This window comes from Carcharodon carcharias, chromosome 20 (genome assembly GCF_017639515.1).
Source record: "Carcharodon carcharias isolate sCarCar2 chromosome 20, sCarCar2.pri, whole genome shotgun sequence".
NCBI classification, from domain to species: domain Eukaryota; kingdom Metazoa; phylum Chordata; class Chondrichthyes; order Lamniformes; family Lamnidae; genus Carcharodon; species Carcharodon carcharias.
The window spans coordinates 68,986,011-69,003,711 of record NC_054486.1 but is presented as its reverse complement, the minus strand read 5'-3'; the positions used below and the strand labels follow the sequence as shown (position 1 = coordinate 69,003,711).

At 41.3% G+C, this 17,701-nt stretch overlaps 1 protein-coding gene across 5 annotated transcripts; it reads left to right on the top strand.

Moving 5' to 3' along the window:
• The first annotated feature begins 11,042 nt into the window (after positions 1-11,042).
• Positions 11,043-15,840, top strand: zbtb42 (zinc finger and BTB domain containing 42). 5 transcript variants are annotated; one of them, XM_041215212.1, is made up of 2 exons: positions 11,043-11,105; positions 12,370-15,840. In XM_041215212.1, exon 2 carries the CDS (start codon positions 12,387-12,389, stop codon positions 13,803-13,805), a length of 1,419 nt encoding a protein of 472 aa, XP_041071146.1. In that variant the 5' UTR covers positions 11,043-11,105; positions 12,370-12,386; the 3' UTR covers positions 13,806-15,840. The 5 variants fall into 5 exon arrangements, with proteins under 5 accessions (XP_041071146.1, XP_041071145.1, XP_041071144.1 ...); XM_041215211.1 differs by lacking the exon at positions 11,043-11,105 and adding an exon at positions 11,130-11,275 and having other exon boundaries at positions 12,373-15,840; XM_041215210.1 differs by lacking the exon at positions 11,043-11,105 and adding an exon at positions 11,130-11,275.
• Positions 15,841-17,701: the final 1,861 nt, after the last annotated feature.

The window sequence follows — 17,701 nt, the reverse complement described above, 5'->3', positions numbered from 1 at the left end:
AGTCCCTGCTAAATCTACTCTTCATTGAGCAGTTAAGAGGCATATAAACTCAGCCTAAGATTATTTGCCTCCAGTTTTTTCTACACCATTTCCACCAACCCCCTACCACGCCACCATAATGAAGATTAAATCAACATTCTGCTATTCCAATAAGGAATAAAATATACTACCATTTTGCTATTGCAGGCAAACTTCACTTTAATTAAATATTACTAGGATTTTACAAGTACAGAAGGAACTGAATAATGAACATCACATAGCAATGTTGTAATATACTTATGGACTAAGAGTTGAATACTCACCAGGCCATATATACATAAAATAAATCTGATGATCTAACAATTATTTATCCTGTCATGACATCATCAAAATATTGAGGAAAGTAATATGGAATTAATGCAAAATACTCTCTCCATACTAAACGTTTCTTGTGTAAAAATAAGCTAATGGTCTAATAATGCAGTCCAAGTTGTTTGGCAATCTGACTTTGTATATTGACAACTTTCTATTATCTAAAAAAGTAATAAAATAAAAACCTAAGTCTGTCACAATGCCAACGAGGCCTTCAGAGCTCCTACATAAGATGATTTGTTTTGCTGCTTTGTACCTTCCCCACAAAGACATTATTACAGGAAAATATCTGGATGTTGTAGCTCAGCTGGTCTCAGGTCTTGTTGATCCATGCATAGCTACATATATTGCTTAAAGTAAAGACAGTTTTAGTACAAATGGCTCAGGATGACTCACCTGCTGATTTCCTCATCACCCCAACCCCCCCACACACTTCCCAAGTGAAGTGACTCAGCATACTTTCCTGACTGCAGAATAATACATCAACAAGGTTAGTAATCACAACATAACACACACAGAACTGTGTTTTTATCTGCATTAGGAATCAACATTGTTAGTGAGCAATATTACTTTAGTGTTACATTTATATAACACAATCGAACTCTGTAGGAAAATGTTATAATTGCATACTGAAGATAATTAGAAATCCTCATGTTATTATATTTTAAGATTGATAAAGTCCTACAAGGTAAAATTTACCCATGTTACCATTCATTATTTGAGAGCTACAAGTAAGGCCATTCTATATTCATTCCCCTTTTTCTGGCACAAAATTGATAGGGTAATATCTATTATGTAGTCAGGTCCAAACAGTTTGCAATAACATTTAGGATTTATAGCATACAAAAATGTCCAAATGTATGATGTAGCCCATTGATAGTCTATTGCTGGATACTATTTCAATGCCACGTATGACGTAGAAATGAATGTTAAAGGTGATATAACCAATCAGATACATGTAATTCTTGCCACCAAAAGGGAATAGGAACTCGATACCCATTCCACTATTAATCGTATCCAGACTTTCCCCCGCGGCCAATGCCATTGTTGTGCATCCGTTGCCTGCCTCCTGCCGTCACTCCCTCCCACTTCCCACTGCTCCCTGTCACTACTTTCTCCTCTTCAACAGTCCCTCCCACTCACCATGCTCCCTCCCCCTCAACACTCCCTCCTGTTCCCTTTGCCTCTGCCACCTGCTTGCCTATATTTTTTCACAAATCCTGGTAATCTCCAATGTTATTGCTCAAGGGGTCTCCAAGAAGAATATAAATTTTGATTTTTGTCACAGTCCTGCTACAATCTCAACATAACAGCAGTTCATCTGTTGTGATACAGAAACTTTACTGAAGCAAGCTATCACATAACTGACTTAAAGTTCTATTCCTGGCCCCCTGCAATTTCTCATCTACATTCTGCCCTTTGGCGACAACATCCCAGAACATGATGTTAGGTCCCATATATTCACCTCGGTCTACCTCATTACCAACTCTCTCAACCTATATAATATTTCTTATGTTTTTAGCAAGCAAGCATCCAGTCCTCAATAAGCCACAATTTCCTCCAGTTAAACAGTAGAAAGACGTAAGGCACAGTCTTTGGCCCCCAATTAAATTACCCTCTCTAACTTATGTCTCAGACTGAACCAGATTGTTTGCAACCGGGGTCTCTTATGTGATTCATAATTGAGCTTCAAATTCCATGTCCTTTCCGACACCAAGACTGCTTCATTTCATATCTGTAACATTGCCCATCTCTACCCTACCTTCATCAATTTGCTGTTGAAAATTTCATCTGTTCTTTTGTTATTTCCAGCTTCAGCTATTCTAATGCTCTCTTGGTTGGCCTTCTGCATTCCATAAACTTGAGCCCATCCAAAACTCTGTTGCCTGTATTGTAATCTACAGCAAATCCTGTTCACTTACGAACCCTGTATGCATTGACCTTCCTTGTCTCCCAGTCCACTAAGGCCTCATATTTAAAATACTCATCATCATTCACTTCCTCCATGTTCTCATTCCTCCCTATCTCTGTAACCTCCTCTGGTCCTACAACACTCTGAGAAATTATGTTTCTCTAACTTTGGCCTCTTGTGCACATGCCCTTCATCCCACCATTGGTGACCACGGCCCAGAATTTTGCTCGAGTCTGGTGCTCAGAGACAGGAGAATTTCTGGCTCCATGAACCCGACATTTAAAAATGGTTGCCCAAATTTCTGATTTTTGGTCCGGGGAGCAGGCTAGAATAAGAATCGGGGCGGGTGACCACAGAAGTAGCGAGTGATCGTAGGCAGGCCCAGTGACTCTGGTGCAGATAAAAAGCAGATCTTCAGAAAAGTCCATTTGAGAGATAGATTGTCAATGGTGAAATCCCTGTGCCTTGGAGAAGATGCCATTGCCTTATCAGGTGAGTGTCAAAACTATAAATGTTGTCCAACTGTTGGCTGATCCTGGATAGGATGGCCTGTCATGGGCTTTCCCTATGAGTCAATTGCCATTGTTGCTGCCTAATCAAAGTGTACTCTACTGAACCACTGAAAGCATGGAGTGGGTTCGCAAGACACTACCATGGCGATGGCATCATCTTGCCACCAATACATGGTAAGATAGTATACACTCATGTAGAAAGCTGCCAAGACTCAGCAGATGGATGAAAGATGAACATTGCCACGGTCATTAGCCCATCCACTTACCCTCTTGCCACCCACCAATCAGAATGTGCCCACACTGTTGATCCTTGACCAGGTCCCTCACAGCTGCACACTGTCATAGCATCACAGTGTGACTAAGAGGGAAGAAACCAGGAGGGCTGTCAGTGGTCATAGGTCACAGCATGCTTGGAGTCTGCAACATGCATGGTGCCAAGCATTTGCACAGAGCCATTTTCTCTGCCAGACCTTACAAGTAATCACTGATGATATGGTGAAAATGATTGTGCATGTGAACACACAAAAGTGAATGAGAGCTTTGTAACCTGAATGGCTTGTGACCCTTTTTGCTTTACATTTTTAATTGATAGTATGTCATATAGAGGACATGCGAGAGGGGGATGAGTCCAGTTGCCCCAAGCTTTTCTGATCAGGGCCTCAACTTTTGATGGAAGAGGTCCAGAAGAGGAGACCAGTCCTCTACCTTGCTGGCTGTTGTGATGCCCCTTCAGCAACCAAGAAGACTTGGATACAAATTGCAGCTGCTGTGAGTACAGAAGGAGACCATCAATGCTCATGGATTCAGTGCAGGGAAAGGTTGAATGACCTGCTGTGTTCCAGCAAGGCGAGGTAGCTGAGCTCATCCACACAGAGCTCCAAGGGAAGGCTCATATCTGCAGGCCTACAGCTATGGTTCGAGACTTGGCACATACCTCTGCTTCAGCATTGAGGCTTTTATATGTAAGCAACTCATGTAGGCGAGCACAGAACACATGTAAATGAGCCTTGTGATGCACAGAAGCAATGAAGAGCAATATCCCTCCATGCACTATATCTCAAACTAACATAAATTCATGTTGTTGTTGCAGGGCAAAAGGGAAAGAACACCACAGAAATAGCCTGGACTGTGGGTAGGTCAACTTGGCTGAGCTGCATCTATCCCATGGAACAGATGGTTACGGAGATTACCAGGGTGCCTGAACAGCTGGCTGTTGGTGATGGTGAATCGCCATTAGCAGGTGATAGAGGTGGTGCTGAAATCACCTTAACGCATGGTGGTAATGGTGGTGATCTCAGTTCACTGAGCACAATTAGGCATTGGCATGAGAGGGAGTGCAACATTGGGGTTGCGTCATAAAGGCAGCACGAGCATGGTTAAAGCAATGGCATGCATCAGAGTGTGCTTTCACAATGAGAGGGCTTTATCTAAATAACTCCTCTTGTGATTTACACATGTCCCAGCTCACTTCCCTCATCTTACACTCCAAACCCCTCCAGCCCAGATAATCCCTCAGGCATCAAGAGGAAGAAGAGATGTCCGAGGAGACAGCGTTCCATCTGACCGGCCCACACATCGCCAATTCAGATACAAGTACTTCAGAGTGAGAGACATCTTTGCACAGTCCCCTTTGGAGGAGGAAGGAAAGTCATGATGATACTCCACTGGGCAGGAATTTTGGGGAACAATATTTAAATAATCAGCAGTAGATGTGTGGACATCTGGTGGAGTTTCCTGAGGCAGTGGGAGCTCTAGGGCTGCAAATGGAGGAGTCCATCACAGTCGTGAGTTCCACATTGTCCCGGGGCTCAACCACATGAGCTCCAACCATGAGAGATTGGCCAATCTCATGGAGGGACACATGCAGCAGCATTTGGAGTGGATGCAAAAGCAGCATCTGGCCAGAAAAGGGTGCTAGCCTCCCTCAGTAGCCTGGATCAGTCCATTCAGAGTATGAGCACTGACATCCATGGAATACATGAGCAGCTGCATAGCATCAGCAAAACAGTCACACTGGTGGCATAGCAGTTGCTGGAATGGACAATTTGGCAGCATGGGCCCCTCATTTACAGTCATTGGCATTCATGTGAGGGGGCCAGGTTGTGAATGACTTATTACCATGTGTATTTGCAATAGGATGAGTCCCGTAGTTTTGATGGTGAGGGTTTCAGCCATAATGGTGTGACTGAGTCCAACTCATTGATGTTTATTTTCTCCCTTGTGGGGATGAGCAATCCCTTGAGCAATTGTGAAGTCAATGCACAAGGTTCTTTCAGTGAAAGTATGTCACCAGGGACTGGCGAATGGCAATTGTGATATCAGAGGACCTTCTGAGAATCTATTTTGCACAAGGACCTGTCTGGCAATGATTCCCCTCCTGCACAGAGTCAGCCTGGCTGCATGGCATGCCTCTAGGCTGCTCTGCCATTGGTGGCCTCCTCACCCACAACCATTTCGGAATCCTCTTCCTCCTCATCTTGCTCTTCCTCAGAGGTTGAAGGCCCATGGCCTTGTCATCATCAATTTGTAAGAACTTTTGCTGCACAATGTTATAGCATGTAGCACACCATTACTATTATTGATACCCTTGCTTAGAGATATTTCAGAGTTAGACCAGAACGATTGAGGCTCCTGAGATGCATCTTTAAAATGCCAATTGCCTGCTTGATAGTACTCCTGGTGAAGGCATGGCTGCGGTTGTAGTTGCACTCTGCCTCCGTCTGTGGACTCCTAAAGGGGATCATTACCCAAGTTCATGTGGGGTAGCCCTTGTCCCCTAGAAACCAACCATGGATCTGCTTGGTGGCTGAAGTAGCTGAGAAAGGAGTTGTGGCAGCTCAGCTGCCAGGAAACATTGCGCACACACGAAGGAAGACCTTATTGTGGTCACAAACCACTTACACATTGATTGAGTGGAAGGACTTCTGGTTGACAAAGGTATCTGCATGTTGAGCTGGGGCCTTTATGGCAACCTGGATGCAATCAATAACACCCTGCACCTGAGAGAAGCTTGTTAATTGGACAAAGGCCTTGGCTCTCTGCGTCTGAGACGCCAAACCTGTCAGGAAATTAATGTGTTGCCCCCACATGAGCAAATGAGGCATCAATTACAGCCTTAATGCAGCTTCGTGCTGCTGACAGGGATACACCAGTCAGGTCTCCTGATGATTCCTGGGAAGATCCTGAGGCATTGAAGTTGAGAGTGATGGTTATCTTCACAGCCACTGGCAAGACATGGGGGTTGTTAGATTTTGGATCCAGTTGCTGCTGGACCATGCGATATATGTCTGTCACCATCTTAAGGCTTAGCCTCAATCCCCTTTGACACTGGCTCTCCGTCATATTGAGTTAGAATGCCCTAGGTCTGTACAACCTTCCCACAGGGGAGTACCTGCTTGTCCTGCTGTTCATCCACCTCGTTAATGGTGCGCGGGCAGTAGCTTCTTCCTCCTGACCTTTTGCACTCCCTCTGGCCTCCAGGTGTTCATGGTAACTGGTTTCTTTGGCCTATATGGGCAAGGGTCTCATGCCCATCTTTTAAGTTCCTTCGCACAAAGTGCTATGCACCCTTCTCCAGCACAAAGTTCTTCCTCGCACCAGGGTGCATGAGTTAGTAGGGGCAAAACATATTGCCCGGTGACACCCCACCCTCCTACTCCCTTGGATTAAGGGAAAACAGTTGGAATTTGTTTTGTACCATGTCTGGGACTGTGAATAAAACTTTAAGGCAAATTCCACAGGGGTCCCCTACATCTCCAAAGGGTTATCTGGCTATCCAAAGAAATATGCCAAGTTCAGACCTACCCTTACTGGGGCTACTTTGCACACTTTGGATTCAACACGAACAGGCTACCAAAATCTAACTAGATTGGAGACAGCTGATGAAATGTCCCAATTCCCAACCCCACGAAAATGGGACGTGTCATGTTCAGGTGTGGGACTCTCAATTTTTGGGTGGTTCTGTTATTTCACCCTAACAGAGAGGTTCTCTGTTGTGGTGAAAATCTAGGCCCATGTCTTCAGATGTCTATGTTCTGAACTCTGGAATTCCCTCTCTAAACCTCTATGCTTCTCCATCTTTCTCTTTCTCCCTTTGAAGACCATCATGAAACGTACCTCTTTGACCAAGCTTTCAATGAGCCATTCCAAAATCTCCATTTTTGGCACAGTGTCAGTATTTGTCTCATTACACTCCTGTGAAACAGCTTGGAATGATTTATAGATTCATCATGGCACAGAAGGAGACCATTCGGCCCATCAAGTCCATTCCTCATTAAATATGCTATATAAATATAAGCTGCTGTTTTCATTGTCGTTTCGCCCTCTTGACTTGTCTGCAGCCTTTACATAATTAACTACACGTTGATCCTCCTACTCCTCTCCTCTGTCATCCAACTGATTGGGGCTGCTGTTGCTTGGTCCCATTCCTATTTATTCAGTCATAGCAAGATAATGACCTGCAGTAGCTTCTCTTCCTGCTTCCACACCATTATCTCTGGTGTGCCCCCAGGATCTGTATTTGGTCCCCTCCTATTTCTCATCTATACACTTCCCCCAGCAACATGCTCTGAAAACACTTCATCTGCCACATTTGTGCTAACGACACCCAGCTCTATCTTACCACAACCTTTCTTGACCCTTCCACTGTCTCTAATTTGTGATCCTGCTATTTTAACATCCAGGACTAGATGAGCATTGTTTTATCCCATTTTTACTCCCCCATTTTTATCCCATTTTCTAACCTTTTCCCCACCACCGCCCCTACCCCCATCCCCACTATCCCCAAAAGGGCCATCTGTTACTTGTTCCATGTTGTTCTTTCACAGAGTGCTTACCCTTACTCTGTTATTATCACATTCTGCTTTCTTACCTTTATGCCACTATCAGCACGTTTTTAGCCCTTACCACTACCATGAACACTCCCTTTGTCCTTTTGTTCATGACATCTTTGTCAATCTCTCCTTTGCCCCCAACTATCGCTGGCCTTCTACCCAGCTTCACCTGCTCTACCCCTCCTTAAGCAGTATAAATTTCATCACATTTCTACTTTTCTTTAGCTCTGAAGAAGGGTCATATGGACTCAAAACGTTAACTCTGTTTCTCTCCCCACAGATGCTTTAAGATCTGCTGAGTTTTTCCAGCATTTTCCATTTTTGTTCCCTCTGACTTTGTTTGGCATAGATTACCTTGCTTCATGGAAATGATTAAAAGCCTGTGTTTCTTAAATCATAATTAATTATGTATGATAGTTGCACTATATAGTGAGCTAAACTATGTTTAATTCATAACTATAATTATTTGCAAAAATTGGTGCATTTGATTTTCAACATTCAAAATGCATTTGAAGTTGAAGCTTATTTTTCTCATACACTTTTGACTTTCCCCTTCTGTTTTTGATGGAGTATTGTGTTCTATGCATGTGCTCAGATACTTTGCCCATGGAGTTATCTGGCAGTTACTGCTGGCAAGCAATTTGACTGATTCTATGCTTTCACCCATGCACTCCCAGCACTAGATAATGATCATGAGAAGGAACGCTGTCTGATTTTCTCCTTCCTATCCTTAACTGAGGTAAATTATAGTGGCCCTAATACTGTTCTGACTGAGAGCACCTAACTGCAGTCCTGCCTATATGACACTGCAAAATTTGATAAAGCATTTGGGAAGTGCAACTGAATTTGGATCTGGTAAAATGTTACGAATATTCAAAATGAGACATTGTTTAATCAAGTGTATGCATGTGCAAGTGCCAAATTAAGCCAGATATAAACGCACTTTCATGTGTTTGCAAATAATAATGCACCAATTGTAAATAATCTGTAAAGATTCACTTCTATGGGGCTTTATTTTTAGATTTCATTTTCCTTATTTCCTTTCTAGCCCCCTCCCCTGAGTCACACAGTATATCTTAGCCAAGATGACATGAAGGCAATCTGTTCTCAAGTACTATGCCAATGCCATTCTTTAACTAAGTGCTATGAGCATGCCAAGAATGGCCCAGGGTGCCTTTCCCTCCAATTTTTACTCTCTCCCTATGGGAAGGTGCCTCCGCCTAGTAACATGGCTGTGTAAAGAATCACAAGCCCTTCTCATGTAGCATAGCAATAATACAATGTGTCACATGCTCCCACACTTTTGATTCTATTGGCCAACACTTGCATCTCATTTACCTCATAGTATCAGCTGAATAGAAATTATCACAATTGGTTATTTTACTTTTGATTTTTATTGTATGATTTGATATTTCTGTTTGTTCATATTTATGTCTGACTCATTTATATCTTTACATCTGACTACCTGAGCCTTATAGTTGCAATTCAGTATTTGACTTACAGTGCCTGGTTAAAGATTGAATTATTTTGCCCAGAAGAGAACAATGCGCATGTAATTTTACAAAATAGTGCTGCCAGTCAGCATGCCGATTCCTAGGCTCCATCCCACCCTGGGCCATTTCCTTGAGGCACGGTGAGGTGTGGCAAGGCTACCCACCTGCAAGTGGCAGGTTGCCATTTGAGCTTATTAAATGGCTATTGTTGGAGGCCAACTGGTGATCTGTGGCAAACCTGGGGCAGCAGCACTCCAAGCAGGCTTAGATGCCCTCCACGTCTGTCTGGGTGCCTGGCTTCAGCAGCAGCTGCAGGCTACCCTGTGAAGGTTTCCCCGCCACATTGGTGGCTGGGTTGCAAAGGCCTTTCTTCTATTTTAATTTTAAGAAAGTTGGTGAAGGAAGTACTTCCATTTTGAAGCACCCTCTCCCTCACTTTCCTGCCATGACACCCTGCTGCTGCTTTCAAGCTGGAGAGCCTCCTATTGGTCCTTCAGCTTTGATGGCCCACCCACCGTCCTTAATTGGACAGCAAGCCCGCCCTCTGCCCATTAATTGGAAAATCATAGATGAGTGACTATTCCCCACACAATGCAAGTTTCTTACCCCCATTTGAGTCTGACGGCGGAGTCCTGAAGCCCACAGGGAAAACACTGGCTCAGATCTGCAGTACAATTCTAATGGCATCAGTGCAAAGTGCTTCTGCTTTGAAATTTGGAGTAAATCAAAATGATGCCACAGCATCATTTCCTTCTGGTGTGCACCTATTTAAGTACATAAGTTCATAAGAAATAGGTGCAGAATTGCCCCCCCCCCCCAAGCCTGCTCTATCATTCAATAAGAACATGACTGATCTTCTATCTCAACTCCATCTTCCTGCCCTGTTCCTATATCCTTTGATTCCCCTAAATTCAAATTGATTCCACAAGAAAGTATTAGAGTGTGCATGCATCTTGTGATAGTTTTTGTAATTGTAATCCCATTGAAAGTCCTTTAATAAAGTAATACTGTCATGACATCTGGATGTTATATTGTGCCATGGATAGGTGAGATGTTGGTTTTCATTTGTGAATCTCGATGTGGAGTTTAGCTGATCTCACCTCTATTTTTGAGGTGCAGTGACTGTTGCTATGTAAGCAAACAAAGGAGTTATTTCTCACATTGCAAAATTCCACATATGGCATTTGTTTTGGATAGAGTTGGTTGAGGACAAATATTGGCCAGGGAACTGGGAGAACAAGATGTTTTTCTTTAAATAGTGCCATGGACCTTTCATTGAACAAGGAGCAAGTCCCCTTGAATTTGTAATAGTGGCACAGCTGTAACGGGAGAGGGCCATTGGGAAACTAGAAATGCCAACAAAATGGGGATCAACTATTAAAAGCAGCCATTGACCATTGCCAATTTCCATTTTTTGCAGCCAATTCATGCTTAATATTGGCAAAAGCTATGGAAAGAAAAGACCTGCATTCATATTTTATTGGAAGCTTCCTAAAATGTTTCACAGCATTCCTTTTGAGATGCAGTGACTGTTGCTATGTAGGCAAACATAAGAGTTATTTTACACATCACAAACACTCCACAAACGGCATTTGTTTGGATAGACTTGGTTGAGGGCAAATATTGGTTAGGGAACTTGGAGAACTTACTTTTCTTTGAATAGTGTCATGCATCTTTTATTGAACGAGGAGCAAGAGTTACAAAGAATGGCACCGAAATAGCATAAATAAATGAGAAAAGTGTCCGCTTTAAATAGAACAATCCCCAAAAATAAATAGATGTGTAAATGTTGCTCTTCAGCTCTGATGAGATATAGGTGCTAAAAGGGAATGGAGCTGGGTAAAAATCGGATTTATTTACCTAGATGCTGACGTGACTTTCGAGTGCAGGTGCAGTGGATTGGGGTAGAGCTGAGTGACAGGGTTCAGTAGGACGGCAGCAATGCAATCGGTGGAGGGAGAGGAATCCACTGGCTGCTGACTGACCTTACAGCGCTGCTCAATAGGTAAGTATCGCGAGAACGGGCGCCCAGACGAGTCCCACACTCACCAACAGTTGGCTGCGCGGCCGCTAACATCTGGGCCGCAGATGAAGGGACCACACGGTAGCTGCGCAGAGACTGGCCTCATGAGCGCTTGTCCCGGAGCCGACAGCCGCACGAGTCAGTGTGTCCAGGTAAGTGGAACACCTGGAGCAGCGCGGCGCGCGCTCCGGGCCAGGTACAGGCAGAGACAGGCAGGCAGGCGCCGCTGCTGCTCCCCTTCCCTGCTCCGGCCCCGCTCCGCTCCAAGTTTTGTTGTGGATCGGGGCTTTGCTCGGAGTTATGTTTTCGTGTGTTGGTGTTGGTGTTGTTTTTCTTCCTCTTCCTTTCTTTCACTGGCTTATCACTACTGCCCCCCTAGGCCGAAGTAGCAAGGTAGAGAGTTCACACACTTTCTAATTTTTGGAGGATTATATTTTAACTTGAGAAAGTTGTACTTTAGCGTTTCTCCGTTTAAAAAAAAAATCACTGGTAGAGGAGAAGGATGTAAGATTGAAAATGTTGCTTTGTCGGACAATGGTGAACTCTTCCAACCCCCCCCCCCCCCCCCCGTTGTTGGCTGCGAACTCGAGTTAAAGGAACATATGGCATTAGAGGAGCACAGCTGGAGGTAGCATTTCCATTGCCAGTGATGTCAGAGCAGCTGACTCTCCAGCTTGTTCCTGGAGTTAGTAAACCCAGCTTTTTTTCCTCTCCCTCTGTCTCTTTTTCTCTGTTTTGTGGCCACTTTCCCTCAGAATCCATTACGGACTTACAACCTATTTAACTGGGTGGGTGTCCGACGAACCCCCCCCCCCCATGCTTTAAGACACTGACGCTTTTAGGGGAGGAGTGCATCAAAAGGGGGCGTGAGAATTCGTTTTATTCCTTTTGCTTGTGGTCAAGGTATTAACAGTAAACAGTTGTTTGCTCGCCATTCGAGCGATCATTGAATTGACGCTCTTTTGTCATTTTGAAGTGCCAAAGTTTGGTGATTACTTGGGAAACTAATTGCTTTAAATGATCGTTACTTAATTTGCCTAATTGATAACATTTTTCTGACAGCTGTCGTGTTTCAGATGCCATCTGCACGAACACTGGGTGCTCGTTACAAATTCGAGCAATCGTTAAGTTTATTAGTCTTATACAATGTTAGATTCTTGTTTTAAACCATTGATGGCGCAGTTTTAATTAAATGCATGCTGGCATTTCTTCAGTTTTAACTTCTGTTCGATTTTCGTGTTTTTAGCAGGTTATGAAGGAAGAATGGAGTTTCCAGACCATAGCCGGCAGTTGCTGCAGTGTCTGAGTCGGCAGCGTCACCAGGGTTTTCTCTGTGATTGTACTGTTCGAGTTGGAGACGTTCAGTTTAGAGCCCATCGTGCAGTGCTTGCTTCATGCAGCATGTACTTCCATCTATTCTACAGGGACCAGCTGGACAAAAGAGACATTGTGCATTTGAACAGTGACATTGTCACAGCCCCTGCCTTTGGCCTGCTTCTTGAATTCATGTATGAGGGAAAACTTCAGTTTAATAGTCTACCAGTGGAAGATGTGCTAGCTGCAGCCAGCTACCTTCACATGTACAACATTGTGAAAGTCTGTAAGGGGAAATTGAAAGATAAAGAACTGTGTATAGATGAAAAAACAAATGGTAATGCACTTGGATCTGTCAAAGAAGAGAGCTCTTCAGAAAGCGATGAGCCAACTGCGCATAATTTTGATGCACAAAGCAAGAAAAATTGTACTATTGCAGATTATAAAAAGCCCACAAGCAGCGAAAAGATTAATGGACATTGTAGGGGCTTCTCTGATCTTGTCAATTCTGTATCTACAGACCCTGAATCCAGCAATGCAGCAGCTGGAAAAACAAAGTCCAGTGTCAATAATTCCACAGGACCTTTGCCTCAGAGAGCTATTGACCATATCAAGGCCTCAGCTGATGTGGACTGTGCTCTAGATCTGTCTTTCAAGCCTGTGCCTGGAAGAGATTTATTTTACTCCCCCTATGTTTCTGGACAGCTGGCCTCCGACAGCCAGCAGCGGGGCACCATGCCACATGTTGGAGATCAACAAGAGTTGCTGTCAGACCAAGAGGACAGTGAAGAAATGGATCCAGCAAGTCAGAGTGGGAATTCTGCCAGTAGTATGCTAGCAGGATTTGGACCTGTGTTCCCAGGGAATGGTGTGACACATGCTGAAGGAGTAGAGCATGAACGAGATGGGAGTGAGGATGACATGGCATCATCTGAAATTACAAACACAAGGATGGTAATGTCGACAGGACATATTTTTATCTGTCCTCTCTGCAGCAAAGGCTTCCCAAGCCCACATGTTCTTCAGCTTCACCTGAGCACTCACTTCAGGGAAAAAGATGGTCCTCGAGCCAAAATGCCTACTGATGGTTCCATGCCCACCTGCTCACAGTGTGGGAAAACCTTTTCCTGCATGTACACACTAAAACGTCATGAACGAACTCACTCAGGCGAAAAGCCTTACACCTGTGGTCAATGTGGAAAGAGCTTCCAGTACTCTCATAATCTCAGCCGTCACACAGTTGTGCACACCAGGGAGAAACCACATGCCTGCAAATGGTGTGAAAGACGATTTACGCAGTCGGGTGATTTGTACAGGCACATACGCAAGTTTCACTGTGGTCTTGTAAAGAGTATTGCTATTAGATAATATTTGAATGTTTAGCAGCAAATTTGAATATCTGCTTAAAATTAATGTTCATCTCTGGAATTCTTGCATGATTTAAGCTAAAGTGTAAAGAAACCAATTCCATTGCATGGCTTTCTTGCATAAAATGTGTGAAAAGAAGTCTGCTTTCAATATTTAAGAATCTGTTAAAGCTGCAGTATTTCATAGGAAACAATATTGTAATATTTTAATGATTTTCTTTATTTTTGTTTTAATAAGATTCAATTGCTATCCTACAGGAATGTCACAATATCCCTTTAAAAAATTCCGAGATCTCAGTTCCTAAAGTTTGTGTTTTTACTTTTCCTCTTCCTCACCACCTTGGATTTGACAGTGCACAAAGTTGGCACCATCTAGGGGGTACAATTAGTTGTTGTAGGATCTATCTTTTGCAATCATTAGTCAGTTATCAAATATAGCAGCTATATTTGAAAATCAATAATGAACCTGCTATACAAGCAATACTGTGTTTTGCACACTAAAAACTAGCTTGCAAAATAAAGCTAATACTGACAATTGTTAAATGGCTAGCCTGATCTGTAATACCTAAGTAAACACTCTTACTCCTTCTGAAATACAATTTTACTGTACATAGTTACACTTGATGGCATGACATTTCACTTAGCAACATGACCCAATACCATTCCAAATGAGAGGTAAATCAACTGTGATGTTTTGCAATGCAGTACTGCAGCTTTAACCTATGAATTTTGGATATGTGGTCTTACCTCCTGGAGAAGTTCAGTCATAAAGTGTTGTTGTACTTTTGTTGTTTGCTGTGATTGGAATATAGCACTAAGAACAACTACTAAATGTTATTGCTTTCTCCTGATGAAACTTGATACTGTATTTATAGCATTTTGATGGTTTGAGATGGAGTGGGTTTTTTTTTGTTGTTAAAGGTTGAAGTTAGAAAATTAAATTTTGAACTATTTCATAGAATTTCAATTTTCTTTAAATATAATGGATTTTTATCTTGATGCAGCAAATGGGCAATTTTATGAAAATTTGAGTTCTATGACAAAAGATTCAAAAATAGCAATTACTACTGATGATGTTTAGAGTTTTCTTATTTAACTGCATAAATCTCATGTTCTCCAAAAAAATTATGGTGTTTATTATTGCTAATTTTTTTTTCAGTAAGTTTCCTAATCATTATTGGGTATTACTGAATCATACTGGAACAAAAAAGAAAAGGTTTTGAAGAAGTAAAATGTGAATTCAATTTCTTTAAAATTTGAAGATCAAAAACCACTCTTTAATGTATATTTAAAAAAAAGAAACTTCTATTGCACACTTGAAAATATTTATGTTGCACTCTGGGTTTTCTTGGGTTTTTTTTAATTCAATATAACATAACTGCATAAGCAGCTTCAAGGAAAATTTAAAAACTGGAGACTAGTCATCTAACATAAAATATAAAACAGGTAAGGTCTGTAAAAGTTTTGTATAATCAAAAACATTTTATTTATAGTTTTTTGTGATCTTTACAAAGTTGCTGTGTATAATTCCTATCCTTGAAATTTATTAATGGAGAGTTTTATAGTAAGAATAGCAGAGCCATTAGAATGGAGTCTAATTTTTTTTTTACAGAACTTTTATTGCATTTTTATAGGAAAATATTTCCTTGTCTAAATTTTAACAATAGTGTTCTGTATGGTCTATAGAAGACAATCGGAAAGTGAAGGGTGATTTTTTTTGATTAAACCTGTTAGCGCTTATTCAGCAAGATGTCCTTTAATTGTTTTTTTGCCACTGTTTCAGTGTGTTGTAAAACTGTGACAATCGTGACTAGACTTTTTTTTTAGTTTTAGCAAAATCTTTAAAAATTGAAGTATATTAAGATTCCTAATTTTGTGTGCTTATGTATTTTTTGTTAATGGCGAAGTCTAAATGCCTGTATATTTTGTGAAGACGTGCCTTCATATATTACCTCATTCAATGGATTAAATAACCAGTGCACGGTTGCAACTTGTTCAGAAAATTGAACAACTCTTATTAAAAGAACTGACGTTTACTTGTGCGTGTATTTTTTTAAGTGATGGAAGATAAGCTAATTACATTGAATGTGGGATGTTACAAATGAAAGGTTGGAACTTGAATACCACCATTGTGATATTTACAGTTTTGGATTTGTTTAATCCAGTGCCTTGCTGGAAAGTAACCCTGATGAATTTAAGTTCCAGGGTTATGACTTTTATTGGATTGTTGTTTTTCATAATTTTTGGCATGTTTCTTTAAATCTATCTATAGAATAAACATAGGCTGTTGCACCAGTGATAGAGCCTTCTCATTGTTTTGCATGTGTGAAACATCTGTAACACTTTAAATGTACTGCTCCAGTTTTAAGTTCTATGGCAATGCTCCTTCAACTAATGTAATACAGTGCTAATAAGACACCTACTGTTTGTACTCATTTAAAATCAATTTGGTAGTTCATTTGCTATATTCACAGGTGTCCAATTATTCTTGCGTCACAGGTTTTGGTAAAGATAATCCAATTTCAGAGCCTAAAACCAATTTGGATTGCACTTGAATAGTTATTATTGTTCTAGTTAGTGAAGTATCATTCTATTAGAAGTTTATTGAGAGGTCGTATCAGCAATATTCATAGAATACATTTCAATATTAACATCTAATAGCACAATTACTGTTATCTGCACCTACATATGCTGAACTGCTTTCTTGTTAATCACGCTGCTGCATCTGGCATGGCAGAGGTTAGCAATTATTCTGTATATGAACCATTTTATTAATGGCCCTTTCTCATCTTCACAAAAGGCACAAATAAACATTTGCCTCTTAAGTTATTGAACAAACCTTTCATATTATGAACTTTGTACTCTACGTATTAGATGCACCACAGAACAGAAATTCATTTCTGTTTCTACAAAATATTTGATTTGCTTGGAGATTGGAGCAACATGTTTCAGTGGCTTATGTAACTTCTGACCTTGTTGCCATCACTGACAGAAATAGAGTTGATAATAGTTATTGAATTATGGATTAACATGTAACCTGAAGTTCTTTAACGACAAATGCAAGAACCACTCTGACTTTTTGGGACAACTAAGGCCATTTTCCATTTTACAAATTAAGCTACAATATTGCCAATTTAAAATTCACCAACTGGGTCGATTTTAAAAAAAAATGCAACCTAAAATTAATACTGCTCATCTGATATTAGTGTCTTAGTAAATACAATGAACAAATTTGCATTAATTTAGCACCTTTCATGTTTTCTGGATGTTCAAAAGTACTTAATTGAAATACTTAGAAAGTGTAGTCACCGTTCTAATGCTGCAGCCAACTTTTACACATATGTCCCACAAACAGTAATGCGACAAATGACCAGATAATTCGTTTTGGTGATATTGGTTGACAAATAAATGTTGAATGGGGCACCAAGACAACTCCCCTGATCTTTGATGCTATGGGATCTTTATTGGTCAACTGAAAGGGAAGACCTTTGGTTTAATATCTCATCTGAAAGACAGCATTTCTAGCAATGCAACCATGCTGAGGTATAAGGCAAGACTACGTGCTCATGTCTCTAGAGTGGTGTTTGAATCCATTACTTCTGACTCTGACTTAATGCCACACTAGCCTTTAAAACAAAATGTAACTTTTTGGCATCCTTGTATCAATTGAATAGCGTGCAAGCTTTGACCATTCGCCAATTTTTCCTCCTATCTCTGGATATACGTTTCCTAAATGGCTACAGTGAGGTTAAAGGGGACTTGACAGTAAATCTTTGTATGCTTGAAGCCCCAATACTTTGCACCAATGCGTTGCTCTAGTGGGATGATTTTGTAAAATCTCAACTTCCCAGCACACTTCAATACATTCTATAGTGAATTATATGAAGCAGAATATTA